Source organism: Scomber scombrus, chromosome 14 (genome assembly GCF_963691925.1).
Source record: "Scomber scombrus chromosome 14, fScoSco1.1, whole genome shotgun sequence".
NCBI classification, from domain to species: domain Eukaryota; kingdom Metazoa; phylum Chordata; class Actinopteri; order Scombriformes; family Scombridae; genus Scomber; species Scomber scombrus.
Window position 1 is genome coordinate 28,704,504 of NC_084983.1, and position 16,489 is coordinate 28,720,992.

The window sequence follows — 16,489 nt, forward strand, 5'->3', positions numbered from 1 at the left end:
CATATGGGCTTCAAGTGGGTTCTGACTGGGTTTAAGGTGGGGTCCAATTGGGTGAGACTCATGTAGACCCCATATGTTTGCCCATATGGGGTCTAAGTGGGATCAGAATGGATCTTAAATCGGGCCCATTTAGTCAGCCCACATAGGGTTCACATGTGGGGCCCATGTTTCTGAAACAATATGGGGCCCATACAGTTTACCCTGTTTATGCCCATACAAACTGTACAGTTAGTATCTGTTGGCAGCCACTTTTCTTTAATATCAGGGATACAGAACATTTTTCAATTTGGTCATAAAAAAATATTTGTCATTAAAGTATTTGGTTTTAAATGTCAATTTACTTGCATTAAGACACTTTGAATGTATTTTCTCAGGAGCATTACATGGTGATGAATATGGAGATGAAGATGACGGCCCATCTGCAGTTCAGCAAGTAAAGTTCATTTAATTTTATATTCTGTACTGTGTGTACAGTTCATGTCATTGTTTAGTTTTAAGCAATTAATGCATGTAATATGTCATATTGTATGACTTAAAAAGACAAACTGTTGCATTAATGTTATATTCTATTGCACTGAAACTGGTGACCAGTCAGATCATGAAGATGTGGACCAATAGGAGTCTGCCCCAAGTTGCAGTAGCAGTAGAGGCTCCACATCTTTCACATCCCACACTGTGCCAACCGCAGGGTATTAAACCAATCATTCTTTTAAGATAAGCGAGGAAAGCCTCAGCAAACATTAATGACAATCTAGATGTACTACTAAAATAGGAGACATTCTAGGCCAGTGGTCTCCAACCCTGCTCCTGGAGAGCTACTGCCCTGCATGTTTTAGGTATCTCCTCACTCTAACTCGTTATCAAGCAGCTGAGGCTCGTCAAAGGGCTTGATAACGAGTTGATTATTAGAATCAGGTGTGTTAGAGTGAGGAGATACCTAAAACATGCAGGGCAGTAGCTCTCCAGGAGCAGGGTTGGAGACCACTGTTCTAGGCATTGATGTCAGACACGGTTAAAGGTTTTTCTTTATGTACAATGTCTGACAACTGTTCAATCTTTGAGCGTAATATAATTATTTATGACTTACGTCACCCATTCAGAACTTAAGATACACTGTAAACACTAATATCAGGCAGGACTGAAGATTGTTACGACTTTTTTTCCCCCCACAACTTTTGAACACTATATGCCATACTGGGAATTACTGTGATGTGGAAATAAACAGTTTGCCATCTATACTGTATTATTATTATTTTTTAAAGTCTAGATCTGTTTTATGTGTCTTAACCTTTTTTTTATTATTACTTTTTACATGTTCTTTATATGTGCCACCCTTCCTGAGACTTTGCCCCAGCATGGCCCTTCCATCAAAACATTTCTAGATCCGCCCCTGTGGACATGCTGGCTGGCTCAATACTGGGCTCTGATACAGGTGACAGGTGAAAATGGCATTTATATTATATTTGTAATCAATGAAGATAAACAGCTGAATCTGATGAATTGCTTTATTAATGTGTCATTTTTCTTCTGAATAACCATCTGTAGGAATCAGTGCTGTCACACTGACACTTCCTCTTTGAATAATGTTTTAAGAGAGAATCACAGTGGAAACAAAGATTGTATATAATACTTGTGGTAAATAGAGGTTGTGAAACTGAAACAATTGTTACCAATTCTGGCTTAAAAATTAAAGTATCTTTACTGGAAAACCCTCTCAAAAAACCCAAAACATGCATCAAACTCATACATGATTAATATATTAGCATGAACAGAAGCAGCCATTTTTCCCAAAAGATTGACAGGGCATACGATATAAGAATATATTCTATTTCCTTACAAACCTGCCTTATTAGGGCCCATCTCATGTGGTTCCATTATACATGATCACAGTAATGTTCCCAGCCTGTTTTACTGTGTGGACATTCAGTATCAAAACTTTCTATATATGAACATGGTTTTACATTTGATTCTGTACTGTCATTTCAGCTCAGTCTTATTCTTTTTAAATATAATCATAATTTTTTGTCTGACTGCTTTGATTTGCAGTCCATAGATAACAGCGTTCATCGAAGGAGGGACCACATGGAACAAGACGGATGCCAACTTTCTTTTGTCCGATAAGTTCGGAAAACGATGGAGGATGACTATGATGCCGCCTGACACGAGCAGGATGATGTACACAGCCAGGTGGGTGGCGCAGGTCTGCAGAGCTTTACTGTTCAGAGCTTTGTTCTTGCTGCTCAAGCAAACGATGGCAATCCTCAGGTAGGTGAGCAGTACGGTGCAAAGGGATGCGGACATTGTGCCCATGGCGGTGATGAGGCCGTAGATATGGTTGATAGCAACGTTTTCACAGGACAGCTTGAACAAGGAGGGGTTGTCACAGAACGGGTTGAATATAGCCCGCCTGCAGCGTGACAAGCGGACACTGAGGCCGATGGTGATTGCAACCAAGACAAAGACCACGCTCCAGGCCAACACCGACAGTGTCACCACCATCCTGTTAGTCATGATGGTGGCGTATCGCAGGGGGTTGCAGATGGCCACATAGCGATCGAAGGCCATGATGATGAGCACGCTGTGAGTGGTGCCTCCATGAATGTGAGCACAGAAGGCCTGAATGGCACATTCTATGTAATGGATGTACCGCTCAGTACTTGGAATAAAAACATCACTCAGCAAACGAGGAATCAGCGTCGTGGCACCGAATGCATCATTAATACTCATGTTGCAGAGAAGCAGATACATGGGTTCATGGAGGCTCGAGTCCATGAAGATCAAGACTACCAGGCCGATGTTGGACACCATGATGAAGATGTAGATGAGGAGGAGGAGGACAAAGGCAGGAATGGAGGACTCAGGGCTGACCTTTAACCCCTCCAGCTGTAGAATATCCATACTGAAAGTCTGGTTCTCCATAGTGCAGAGGGAGGATCCTGCAGAGGATCATAGTCAGAGAATTCAATCAACACTGGATATGTTACTGAAACTTCATCTGTCAAAGTGAGAGTTCACAAAGATAATTAGTGAGCTAGTAATCAAGTGCAGCTCTGAGATAGAAAGCAACAAGACATAAAAAATCAGAAATAAAGTATGTTGTAACTTCTTAATATCTTTGAGTCAGTTTTGATTAAAAAGAGACAAAACTCAAAGTAGTCATCCTGTGCTGAATATGGTGGAATAATAAATCACCAACTGAACAATCAATTACATTATTTTACTTTGATCATATGTGTTTACATACTGTGTAATATAGTCATCAAATGACAAACATTGCAAATTACACTGAAATCACACCAACATATTTAAGATTGTAGCAGTGACCTGAAAAGAGAGCATACAGATGTCTTCTCACATTTGTTCTTTTAATGTAAATCTGCACATTGGTTTCTCAGTTTGTTTCTCAAGTTTCTGAGACTAATTTATACATTCTTACTTCATTAACTCAGTTATTAAAACTTTCAACATTCACATTTACAGTTCTGTTCATTTGACCGTATCTGATCTTTGGTTGCCACTGAACAGCAGCAGTTCACTTGTAGAGGCTGAAATATAAAAGATTAGAGTCACTGTAGGTTTGGTCTCAGTGCTGTGACTGTGTGTAAAATCAGAGTTGTGATGATTTTGAGAGATTGCTCAAAATTGTACTACCACACATGATGGTTTGAAATATATTCAATCATCAATATATATTATTTATATAATATTTGTATTATGAAACTCTTTGCTTTTATCCAAATAAAACATGTTTTATCGTCGTCATTAAGCCAACGTTCAATCTGTCTTTGAAGTAAAAACAAGAAGAAAACACCAAACTTTAAGTTGCACTGTTCTTCTGGAAAACCAATATTCCTGTGCAGGCAGTGAATATCAGTAATTACAGATCAGGCAGCTGTGCCTGCTTCACCCAAACAAAACTGATATCCTTAAAACACATTACTTCATACTACTATGACTCACAACTTACTTGTAAGACTGAATAAGGTTAAAAACATTTCCATAAACAGTCGAACATGCTGTTGATAAAACGTATTTCAGGAAGGAATAATATACCTCACAGATCCTTGTTTCATGTTGTTTTTTAATTAATCTTGGCAACATTTTTCATCCATATTTTGATTGCACTGTCAAAGGCTTTTAGCCAAACATTTAATATTCATACTTTCTATGGTACAAATATGAACTTATAATAAAAAGCAGCTCAACAAACATCATTGAAATCATTTTCAAACAATCTTTATTGCAGTGAAATGTTTGACATAGTATTGTATTTCTGCTTTCATCCAATTCAGTTTGTTCATCAGTGTTAACATTTCATTGCTGTTAGTATTATAAACATATCCGATGCAATACATTCAATATTCAGTGAGAAACATGATTGTGAGACGATGTGAGTGTACGTGTCTGATTTACCTGTGTTGACGTGAACCTCTTCCAGTCAGACCAGGAGTGAACTGGCCGACACTTTTTAAAAGGTAACTGATCAACCTGTGGTTCCCTAGACATTAATGTTCCCGGCCACTTGGTGCTCTGTAGGCCTAAACACCTCCACTCACCCACTTTCAGGTGTTACGGTAATGAAGTGGTAATGCCTAAGCCAGGCATTAAGGTAATAGGTGCACTCGGTACTTTGGAAATAAACCTAGGGGACTAAACCTCACTCTGCTGCAGTGCTGTATATGTGTATGTTTTATGGCATATTGGATGTGAAAACTCAGTTTTAATCAGGCATGAATTTTGATTCTCTTTCCACTTAAAAACAAAGAAACACATTGACTGGTCGGTTGGTTAGTTGGTTTCATTGTAGAACATTTTGGTCTATCAACAGGAGCCAGGACGCTCCTTTTGAGTCAAACCTTTCAAGCCACTTGTTGGTGGACACATGTGCAAAATACAACAAAAAGTTGTTACAAGGAAGTTACATGAAAAAAGTACCCTAACTCATTATGTCCCCAAACCTTCTAAACTTTTTGTTTATAGCCAAAGAACCAATTGTGTTTTTAAAGACTGTGTAAAGTGAATTCAGACATTTTCTTCTAAACACATTAAATAGGTCATAAATGTATTTCTAAAAAAGGTGTAAAAAGCATTTCAACCATTTAGATTTGAATAGTGGAGCTAGGCTTCACAAACTGTGTTTCAAGATTTCTGTCTGAAACGCGGCAGTGAACCAATAGCACGGTTACACATCGGAGCATAAACCCGCCCCTGCTGCTGTAGGTATAAATACATTCAGCGCACACTACTACTACTACAGTCCACAGTTAGCTGAGTTAGCCGCCGAGCTAGCCGCCAAGTTAGCCACCGAGCTAGCTGACGAGGTAGCCGCCGAGCTAGCAGCTGAGCTAGCAGCAGAAAGCTCTCAGGCCTAGCGTCCATGTTTCTGGTAGAGGTGGTGATTTTGATTGACAGGTGACACTTGGTAGGGGGCGGGGTTTCAGGGAACTCGGCGGGCACTCCCACATTGTTTGGGAGCAGAGAAATAGGCAGACTATTACACAACTTTGAAGCCTAATTTCATATATTTGGCGATTTTTTTTATTGATTCAAATTTGGCAGGGTGGTTAACAACACACTTTTCTGTAGTATGTCAAACTAAGAACACATATTTATTTTTACTTTACATAGACTTGAAGTTTCTTCAACTTCAGTGAAGTAGTAGATATTTTCTTCATAGAAGTTAATTTTCTTCAACTACTTTGCACAGTAGTAATCCCAGGATATTACACCTCTCTGACTTTGATCATGAATAAAAATAGAAAACTTATTTCTACCGTCTCAAAAATATTTCTACACTCCGTCTCTCTAACACTGTCAGATGCAGTGAAACTTGTCTGTGACTTTATCTCCTCTGGACTGGACTGGACTGGCAGGATCATCATGAGACTCCAGGACATTCAGACCAGAGCTGTCAGGATCCTGATGAATTACACAACTTATCAGGATCCTGGCATCCAGAACATGAACACAACACCAATTCTGTTTTCATCACATTGGTTCCATGTCTGCTTCAGGGTGGAGGAATTATTACAAAATTCTGCTTTAAAGATCAGAAAGTACCTATTGCGGAACAAAAAAAAACACAGTTTGTTAAATTCATACATGATTAATATATTAGCATGAACAGAAGCAGCCATTTTCCCCAAAAGATGGACAGGGCATACGATATAAGAATATATTCTATTTCCTTACAAACCTGCCTTATTAGGGCCCATCTCATGTGGTTCCATTATACATGATCACAGTAATGTTCCCAGCCTGTTTTACTGTGAGGACATACAGTATCAAAACTTTCTATATATGAACATGGTTTTACATTTGATTCTGTACTGTCATTTCAGCTCAGTCTTATTGTTTTTAAATATAATCACAATTTTTTGTCTGACTGCTTTGATTTGCAGTCCATAGATAACAGCGTTCATCGAAGGAGGGACCACATGGAACAAGACGGATGCCAACTTTCTTTTGTCCGATAAGTTCGGAAAACGATGGAGGATGACTATGATGCCGCCTGACACGAGCAGGATGATGTACACAGCCAGGTGGGTGGCGCAGGTCTGCAGAGCTTTACTGTTCAGAGCTTTGTTCTTGCTGCTCAAGCAAACGATGGCAATCCTCAGGTAGGTGAGCAGTACGGTGCAAAGGGATGCAGACATTGTGCCCATGGCGGTGATGAGGCCGTAGATATGGTTGATAGCAACGTTTTCACAGGACAGCTTGAACAAGGAGGGGTTGTCACAGAACGGGTTGAATATAGCCCGCCTGCAGCGTGACAAGCGGACACTGAGGCCGATGGTGATTGCAACCAAGACAAAGGTCGTGCTCCAGGCCAACACCGACAGTGTTACCACCATCCTGTTAGTCATGATGGTGGCGTATCGCAGGGGGTTGCAGATGGCCACATAGCGATCGAAGGCCATGATGATGAGCACGCTGTGAGAGGTGCCTCCATAAAAATGACCACAAAATGCCTGAATGGCACATTCTATGTAATGGATGTACCGCTCAGTACTTGGAATAAAAACATCACTCAACACACGAGGAATCACCGCCGTGGCACCGAATGCATCATTAATACTCATGTTGCAGAGAAGCAGATACATGGGTTCATGGAGGCTCGACTCCAAGGTGATCAGGACTACCAAGCCGATGTTGGACACCATGATGAAGATGTAGATGAGGAGGAGGAGGACAAAGGCAGGAATGGAGGACTCAGGGCTGACCTTTAACCCCTCCAGTTGTAGAATATCCATACTGAAAGTCTGGTTCTCCATAGTGCAGAGGGAGGATCCTGCAGAGGATCATAGTCAGAGAATTCAATCAACACTGGATATGTTACTGAAACTTCATCTGTCAAAGTGAGAGTTCACAAAGATAATTAGTGAGCTGGTAATCAAGTGCAGCTCTGAGATAGAAAGCAACAAGACATAAAAAATCAGAAATAAAGTATGTTGTAACTTCTTAATGTCTTTGAGTCAGTTTTGATTAAAAAAAGACAAAACTCAAAGTAGTTGTCCTGTGCTGAATATGGTGGAATAATAAATCACCAACTGAACAATCAATTACATTATTTTAATTTGATCATATGTGTTTACATACTGTGTAATATAGTCATCAAATGACAAACATTGCAAATTACACTGAAATCACACCAACATATTTAAGATTGTAGCAGTGACCTGAAAAGAGAGCATACAGATGTCTTCTCACATTTGTTCTTTTAATGTAAATCTACACATTTGTTTCTCAGTTTGTTTCTCAAGTTTCTGAGACTAATTTATACATTCTTACTTCATTAACTCAGTTTTTAAAACTTTCAACATTCACATTTAACGTTCTGTTCATTGACCGTATCTGATCTTTGGTTGCCACTGAACAGCAGCAGTTCACTTGTAGAGGCTGAAATATAAAAGATTAGAGTCACTGTAGGTTCGGTCTCAGTACTGTGACTGTGTGTAAAATCAGAGTTGTGATGATTTTGAGAGATTGCTCAAAATTGTACTACCACACATGATGGTTTGAAATATAATCAATCATCAATATATATTATTTATATAATATTTGTATTATGAAACTCTTTGCTTTTATCCAAATAAAACATGTTTTATCGTAGTCATTAAGCCAACGTTCAATCTGTCTTTGAAGTAAAAACAAGAAGAAAACACCAAACTTTAAGTTGCACTGTTCTTCTGGAAAACCAATATTCCTGTGCAGGCAGTGAATATCAGTAATTACAGATCAGGCAGCTGTGCCTGCTTCACCCAAACAAAACTGATATCCTTAAAACACATTACTTCATACTACTATGACTCACAACTTACTTGTAAGACTGAATAAGGTTAAAAACATTTCCATAAACAGTCGAACATGCTGTTGATAAAACGTATTTCAGGAAGGAATAATATACCTCACAGATCCTTGTTTCATGTTGTTTTTTAATTAATCTTGGCAACATTTTTCATCCATATTTTGATTGCACTGTCAAAGGCTTTTAGCCAAACATTTAATATTCATACTTTCTATGGTACAAATATGAACTTATAATAAAAAGCAGCTCAACAAACATCATTGAAATCATTTTCAAACAATCTTTATTGCAGTGAAATGTTTGACATAGTATTGTATTTCTGCTTTCATCCAATTCAGTTTGTTCATCAGTGTTAACATTTCATTGCTGTTAGTATTATAAACATATCCGATGCAATACATTCAATATTCAGGGAGAAACATGATTGTGAGACGATGTGAGTGTACGTGTCTGATTTACCTGTGTTGACGTGAACCTCTTCCAGTCAGACCAGGAGTGAACTGGCCGACACTTTTTAAAAGGTAACTGATCAACCTGTGGTTCCCTAGACATTAATGTTCCCGGCCACTTGGTGCTCTGTAGGCCTAAACACCTCCACTCACCCACTTTCAGGTGTTACAGTAATGAAGTGGTAATGCCTAAGCCAGGCATTAAGGTAATAGGTGCACTCGGTACTTTGGAAATAAACCTAGGGGACTAAACCTCACTCTGCTGCAGTGCTGTATATGTGTATGTTTTATGGCATATTGGATGTGAAGACTCAGTTTTAATCAGGCATGAATTTTGATTCTCTTTCCACTTAAAAACAAAGAAACACATTGACTGGTCGGTTGGTTAGTTGGTTTCATTGTAGAACATTTTGGTCTATCAACAGGAGCCAGGACGCTCCTTTTGAGTCAAACCTTTCAAGCCACTTGTTGGTGGACACATGTGCAAAAAACAACAAAAAGTTGTTACAAGGAAGTTGACATGAAAAAAGTTCACTAACTCATTATGTCCCCAAACCTTCTAAACTTTTAGTTTATAGCCAAAGAAACAATTATGTTTTTAAGTTTCTTCAACTTCAGTGAAGTAGAAGATATTTTCTTCACAGTAGTATCCCAGGATATTACAATACAATACAATATACTTGTATATTGTCCCGCTTAGGGAAATTTGTCTTGGACTCAGCAACTGTGCCATAAATGCCTTGACAGCCACAATGACAACAAACAATAAATCACCATCCCAACAACAATTACATAACAGTATTGCACATATCCCATAATATTGAACATAAGTACACCAATGGGAAAAACACATGCTAAAAGATCATTATAATAAAACACTATAAAATTATTGCACAATCTTCGGCCTCAAGCAGCATTGTTTAGGAGTTTGATGGAGTTTGGAACAAATGAATGAGTTTACACTTATGGCGCTTTTCCACTACACTGTTTCAGCACGACTCGCCTCGCCTCGACTCGCCTCGGTTCGCCTCGACTCGGCACGGTTCCTTTTCCATTACAAAAAAGTACCTACTCAACGTGGGCGGGGTCGTCATAGCACGGCTCCGCGAAACTGCCGTGACTTCGTTTTATACGCGACACAAAACACATAAACAATGGAGGACATTGAGGCAGTGGTGTACTTGCTGCTGTATGAGGCTTTCTGTCACACAAAGCAAGAAAATTGAGCCGTATGGCTGTAACTATGGTAACGCTGTTATCAGTATTTAAAAATGCCGGGTTTGATTCTTGTGTGGGACGACTCATGACTCTTCCAGCGAAAACTACCAATCAGCGGCCAGCAGTGTGTCGACGTCACATTTTAGTACCGGCTTGGCTCGCTTGGAACCTCACCAGAGCAGGTACTAAAAAAGGACCAGGTACCAGGTACTTTCCCTAGTGGAAACGCAAAAAGAACCGAGGCGAGGCGAGTCGAGGCGAGTCGGTACTGGAACTGTGTAGTGGAAAAGCGCCATTAGTGTCTCTATATCGTCTGCTGGAGGGTAGCAGCTCATATTATGGGATGGCTCAGTCACTATCCTCTGGGCTTGTTTAAGAACAGTTTGTTCATATATAGACTGCAAGGTCTGATAGTCACTTCTTCCTATCACCTTAATTGCCGTGTGCACCAGACGAGTGAGTTTAGTTTTCAGTTTTGCAGTAAGGTTGCCACCAGGCTGACATCACATATCAGACTAAGCTCTGTAGTACCGCCTGGTAAAATAAGACCTCTCTAGCTTTGATCATGAATAAAAAATAAAACTTATTTCTACCGTCTTAAAAATATTTCTACACTCCGTCTCTCTAACACTGTCAGATGCAGAGAAACTTGTCTGTGACTTTATCTCCTCTGTACTGGACTGGACTGGATCATTATGAGACTCCAGGACATTCAGACCAGAGCTGCCAGGATCCTGATGAGAGTCCGAGAACATGAACACAACACCAATTCTGTTTTCATCACATTGGTTCCATGTCTGCTTCAGGGTGGACTACAGAGTCCTGCTACTCACATACATGAACTGATCACAACACAAACCTCCACCCTCAGATCTGCCAACGGCTTACACCTTCAGGACCCCAGTACCAGGGGCCTTCTGCTCTGCTGCGCCACACCTGTGGACCAGCCTTCCTAACTGTCTGAGTGCAACACAGAGACTCTAATATAAAAGGCCTAAAAGCTTTTTACATTTTAACATCTTAACTTATTAGTGTTTTCTTTATGTTGTGTGTTATATGTTGTTAATACCACAGGACTTTGAGTTTCACTATGAATAAAAAGTACAGTACAAATTAAATGTAGTATTATTATTATTATTATTATTACTATTATTACGATACATCCATTACATGGTGTTTACATGGAACATGAGTAGGATCATTATTCAGACTTTACTAAAAGGAGTTTAATATTAAACCACATTTTTCTCCCTGAGTGTATATTTATTTTAATTTTATTGTTTGTATTTCCCATACAGCTTACAGTGCACATGCTTTAACTACACCAGGCCCACATTAAAGTTAGTAAGGTTGAGTAAGAAATAAGTGATGGACCTTCAGGCCTTATTGTACAATAATAATAATAATGATAATAATATGGCCAACAGTTCAACAGTTGCTGAATTTTGAAAGTACCAGTGATGGTACCATAAAAGCAATGATTATTTTTATATTCTTTGAGCATTCTGTGTAAAAAATGTACCTTTTGCTCATCTTTTTACATTCATCTGAGATACTTTATTATTGTTGAACACAGCCTTGATCGTCTTCCTGACCTCTTTAATTTGCAGCCCGTAGATAACAGCATTCAGGGTAGGCAAGGCAACGTGTCCCAGGAAAGACGCCACCTTCCTGTGGCCTGACAGCTGAGGGAAACGATGCAGGATGACAATGATGAAGCCAGACACCAGCAGGATGATGTAAACAGCCAGGTGGGTGGCACAGGTCTGCAGCGCTTTGCTGTTCAAATTCTTGTTTTTGTTACGCAAACAAGCATAAGCAATTTTTAAGTAGGTGAGAGTTACGCTTCCCATGGAGGAACCCAGCAGGACCACCGTGTAGCTGAGGCCATAGATGTGATTGATGATCAGACTTTCACAGGAGAGGCTGAACAAGGAGGCGTTATCACAGAAAGGGTTGAGTATAACTCGCCTGCAGCGTGACAGCCGGACACTGAGCCCCACAAGGATCGCCACCATGATAAAGACTACAGCCCATGCTGCGACCGACAGCTTCACCACCATGCTGTTGGTCATGATGGTGGCGTATCGCAGCGGGTTGCAGATGGCAACATAGCGGTCAAAAGCCATGATCATGAGCACACTGTGAGAAGCACTTGCATGAAAATGAACACAGAAGCCCTGAATGACACAGCAGAAGTAATGAATGTAACGCTCTGAGTTTGATATTAAAACATCTCTGAGTACATGAGGTATAACTATCGTGGCCCCAAACGCATCATTAATACTCATGTTGCACAAGAGCAGGTACATGGGCTGGTGGAGGCTCCTGGTCCTAAAGATCAAAGCCACTAGACCAAGGTTGGACACCAAGATGAAGATGTAGACGAGGAGGAGGAGGATGAAGGCAATGGTGGAAGTCTGGGGGGTGACCTGTAACCTCTCCAGGAGAAGGATATCCATACTTACAGTCTGGTTTTCCATATCTTTAAAGATTAGGAAAAGCAGTAAGATTTCGCTTAGATTTAAGACTCTGTGAATACCTTATAAAATAGATTCATATTTTCCTAAAACTACACTCACATGCACAAATTTACATTGACATTTAAAAAGAGATGACTTCACAGCTCAACTTGAAAGACAATTACAGTCACCAATAACACTTTAGATGTACATATGGGCATGTGACTATTGTTTTAAGATAACTGAACTTTACTTTTAACGAAGAGAATCTGAAATATTTCCTAATTAAAAAGAGAATAACGTCTCATTTAACAAAAGATTTGTGTTACCCTGAGCTGACTTTGTGAGTTTAAAGAGTCTCTGCACTCACTTTAAATGACATTTAAAGAATATAACAATGTCCCAGCTGTACTGTGAACAGATTTTAGTGAATGTAATTTCTACAAATGAGCACTGTTCTTATCCAGAGTAGCAGGGACTTCTTTAACAAAGACACAATGCTGCAGCAGAAACACAATTCTGTTCACCTTCACTGTAATAGAGTGAATGTAGAAATGACAGAGATCTATCTATGTGACAAATCAGCCTTTTAAAACAGCTTGGAGATAAGTGAATGTAAGATGTTTTTAAGGTAGAAGATCAGATTTTTAACACATCCTCCTTCAACAAGCCCTGACCCTAACCCTCATTTGTAAACTACTCAAGGAAATGAAGGATATAACTGCTCATATCAAAATGTAAACAACATACAGCTCAATCACATTTACATAAACACAATGAAACAGCAGCTGAGGAAGTTTCTGTCAACTTTAGTCTCAGCAACATGACCCACCCTCCACCCAGATCAGAACTGAATCAGCAGACACTTTTATATGGTGTATCAGAGGCCATCAGCTGCAGCGTCACATGCTGACTGGTCAATGGTTACTTGGCAACTGTTGATACTAACTTTGTACACATTGTTATCATGTGTGTCTTTTAGAGATTATTTCATGATAGCTGCATCAAGACAGATATTAAACAGGTATTGTATATGTAAATGTAAAGAGGACAGCTGTGTCTCAGAGGTAGAGCAGGTCGTCCACTGATTGGAGGGTCGTGTGCTCCTCCAGTCCACATGACGAAGTGTCTTTGGTCAAGATACTTTACCCCAAATTGCTCCCAAAGCCTGCACCACTGGTTTGTGACTGTGTCCATGAATGATTAGAAACTCACTCTGCATGGCCATCAGTGAATGTTGGCCTGTAGTGTAAAATGCTTTGAGTAGTCAGAGGACAAGAAAGGTGCAATATAAATGTAGTCCATTTAACATTTACCATTTGTTTATGCTGTAAAAACCACTAAATATTCATGGGGTTTGCTTGTATAAGTTTTTGACACAATAATTTCATGTAGTGATCGTGCTGATCAGTCAACCATTTTTTTGATTTCATGCATCAATTTATTTCTTGAAGTAGGGCTAGAAATTTACATTTTTACAGAATTAGTGACAGTATTGTGAAGCACCCGATGGTATGTGAGTCTGAATGGGATGTTGGTAATGGGTCACTGACAAGTTGAAGAATACACCAGCCTGATTCAAGTGGGTGAAATCCAGCCACCCAGTCCTCACTGAGTGCCTCAGGGTCTGGTGAACAGTATGGGTCCATTCAGACCACACAGTGGTTGGCCTTTTCTTTTCGCTCTGATGTATAGTAAGACCTTCAGTGAGGATAAGTGAGTGATAGAGATCTGAACAAACTGCAGCTGAAGATCATTTTACTTTGTATAAGATCAGTCATGAGCAGTTACTGTCCGACTCTGTCTCTGCTGTAAAGGGTCAGAAACCCAGCAGACCTTTGACAGTCAGTGAATGTCAGTCAGTCCAATGGTTCATTCAGTACGAAAGGTCATTGCAGCCAAGTCAGAAAAAGAAAAAGATCAGTATCACGTTATAATGTGATAACTTATTCTCTCAGTCAGAGTTGGGCTCCCCGTGATGTACTCCTACACTTTCTCCATCGACTATAGCATCATGAAATTGACTACTTTTCAGTGCTGGTGTGTGGAGAGGGGTACACATCATACCCTCTATCTGATGTGTTTAGTTTACTCCAGCTGTTAGTAGATAGAAGTGAGGCTCTATCTACGGTTAAAACATGCTGCAGTTATTTCATCCTACCAGGATGGCTACAGAGAAAGATCTGCCTTTGAGCACCCTATGTTTAAACTGGCTTAAAAGGAGTCAGAAGATCACAACCTGAGTGCACCTTGGGGTGTGTGTTAGTGGTTGTGGACTGTGCTGGCTCCTCCAATGTCAGATCAATGGCTGGCTCATTCATCCTTCTACAGTCCCACGCATTTTTAAATCCTTCTCAGTGTGAGTAGTACAACTGAGTGGATCTTTGAAAGTCAGTGAATGAAGTGTACCTTGGAGTCCTGGCTATACAGTTCAGCATAACTGTTGAAAGCTCTGCTAGGTTTCAGAGAAGAAAAGCGGGGTGTTTTTTGTACATTTATTGTAAAGAAATCAAAATCCAATCCAATTCAGTGACTGCAGTGACACAGCAATTTTAAGTTAATAAATGTTATGAACTAATGAATGAACATCCTTTCACTGAATTAAATTATGATTTTTTTAAAATCTCATTGTATTCACATTATTGTGATGACAAAACCTTTTTGGGCTGGAACAATTTTGACAGGAATTTTCGTATCTCTTTTGACTGAACCCCATAAATAATCGGGTTCAAACTGCCGGGGATGATGTGAAACAAAATGGCACAGATTTTTCTGTAGTCTGAGTACTGAGGGAAGCGATGCAGTGCTATCACTAACATTCCACATGAAATCATGATTAGATAAACAAAGAGATGAGTGCTGCAGGTCTTCAAGGCTTTACTGTTCAAAGACTTACTGTTATTCGTCAAACAAACAACTGTAATCTTAGTATAGGTGAGAACAATGCTTCCTATAGAAGCTGTAAATAGGACTACAGTGAAAGTGAGGCCATAGACATTATTAATAAACACACTCTCACAGGACAGCTTAAACAGAGAGGCATTGTCACAGTAAGGATTCATGATCAGAGTCCTGCATCGGTTCAGCCGTATGGTCAGACCGAGCAGAATCCCAACTAAAACAAAGGCCACTCCCCAGGCAGAAACTGTCAGTTTTATCACCATTTTGTTGGTCATTATGGTAGCATAGCGTAGAGGATCGCAGATGGCAACATATCTGTCAAAGGCCATAATCATGAGCACAGTGTGGGTAGTGGTACCAAACATGTGTGTGGTAAAAGCTTGGACCACACACTCATAATAACTGATGAGGCGTTCAGAGGGAGGCAGCAAGATGTCTGAAAGCAAACGAGGCACCATGATCGAATTCCCTACAATGTCATTGACTGGCAGGTTGCAAAAAAGGAGATACATGGGCTGGTGGAGGCTTTGGTCAATGAAAACTAGGACAACAATGCCGACATTAACTGTCATAATAATTATGTAAGAGAACAAGAAAAAGAGAAAGACATGGTACATGGAGACCTGTGTGACTTTCAACCCCTCCAGCTCGAGGGTCAAGCTGTTGAATGTGTAGTTTTCCATCAACCTGAAACAAAGGGGAGGATGCTGATTCGTCACATGTATCACATTATTTCCAGTATAGATGTCAGTGACTATGAAGACCTCTGTAAATGTAATCGGAAAAGAGACAGCTTTAACTTCAGATAGTAGTCTAGATAACAATGTTCAAAAACCTATAAAAACTGAAGACTCAGAAACCTTTGAAAACAATTCAGTGATTTAATAATTAGAACATTTGATTATTACCTTTTGTTTCTCTTGTCGTACCAGATACCTACCAGTCAACCGTCTGCCAGATCACAACCCGTCTCAGTTCATATAAAGACATTTCGTCATCTAGGGAGGTATTACAATGTCAGTAATCAAGTCATTGGTCATAGAGACCATCAGCAAACAAGTTTCTCTAATGAAGGTTGGCAGTGATTGTAGTTTTGTCAACCAAGTTTAAAAAAAAAAAAAAACTCTGGGATGTATGAAAAACCCAGAAGG

The 16,489-nt window shown here is 39.8% G+C and overlaps 4 protein-coding genes across 4 annotated transcripts; all 4 read right to left on the reverse strand.

Annotated features, from left to right (window-relative positions):
* Positions 1-1,977: 1,977 nt before the first annotated feature.
* LOC133993885 (olfactory receptor 5B17-like) lies at positions 1,978-2,928 on the reverse strand. The gene has a single exon (XM_062433008.1). It carries the CDS (start codon positions 2,917-2,919, stop codon positions 1,978-1,980), a length of 942 nt encoding a protein of 313 aa, XP_062288992.1. The 5' UTR covers positions 2,920-2,928.
* A 3,404-nt stretch (positions 2,929-6,332) lies between these two features.
* LOC133993582 (olfactory receptor 5B17-like) lies at positions 6,333-7,283 on the reverse strand. Its single transcript, XM_062432573.1, has one exon. The coding sequence runs from the start codon at positions 7,272-7,274 to the stop codon at positions 6,333-6,335; it is 942 nt and encodes a 313-aa protein (XP_062288557.1). The 5' UTR covers positions 7,275-7,283.
* Positions 7,284-11,504: 4,221 nt separating this feature from the next.
* Positions 11,505-12,458, reverse strand: LOC133993583 (olfactory receptor 52N5-like). The gene has a single exon (XM_062432574.1). The coding sequence runs from the start codon at positions 12,456-12,458 to the stop codon at positions 11,505-11,507; it is 954 nt and encodes a 317-aa protein (XP_062288558.1).
* Positions 12,459-15,076: 2,618 nt separating this feature from the next.
* On the reverse strand, positions 15,077-16,024 carry LOC133993946 (olfactory receptor 52N5-like). The gene has a single exon (XM_062433088.1). It carries the CDS (start codon positions 16,019-16,021, stop codon positions 15,077-15,079), a length of 945 nt encoding a protein of 314 aa, XP_062289072.1. The 5' UTR covers positions 16,022-16,024.
* Between the last annotated feature and the right edge of the window lie 465 nt (positions 16,025-16,489).

Excerpts from the sequence above, each read along its gene's own strand:
- LOC133993885 (XM_062433008.1), bottom strand. The coding sequence starts at position 2,919 with ATGGAGAACCAGACTTTCAGTATGGATATTCTACAGCTGGAGGGGTTA.
- LOC133993583 (XM_062432574.1), bottom strand. The coding sequence starts at position 12,458 with ATGGAAAACCAGACTGTAAGTATGGATATCCTTCTCCTGGAGAGGTTA.
- LOC133993582 (XM_062432573.1), bottom strand. The coding sequence starts at position 7,274 with ATGGAGAACCAGACTTTCAGTATGGATATTCTACAACTGGAGGGGTTA.
- LOC133993946 (XM_062433088.1), bottom strand. The coding sequence starts at position 16,021 with ATGGAAAACTACACATTCAACAGCTTGACCCTCGAGCTGGAGGGGTTG.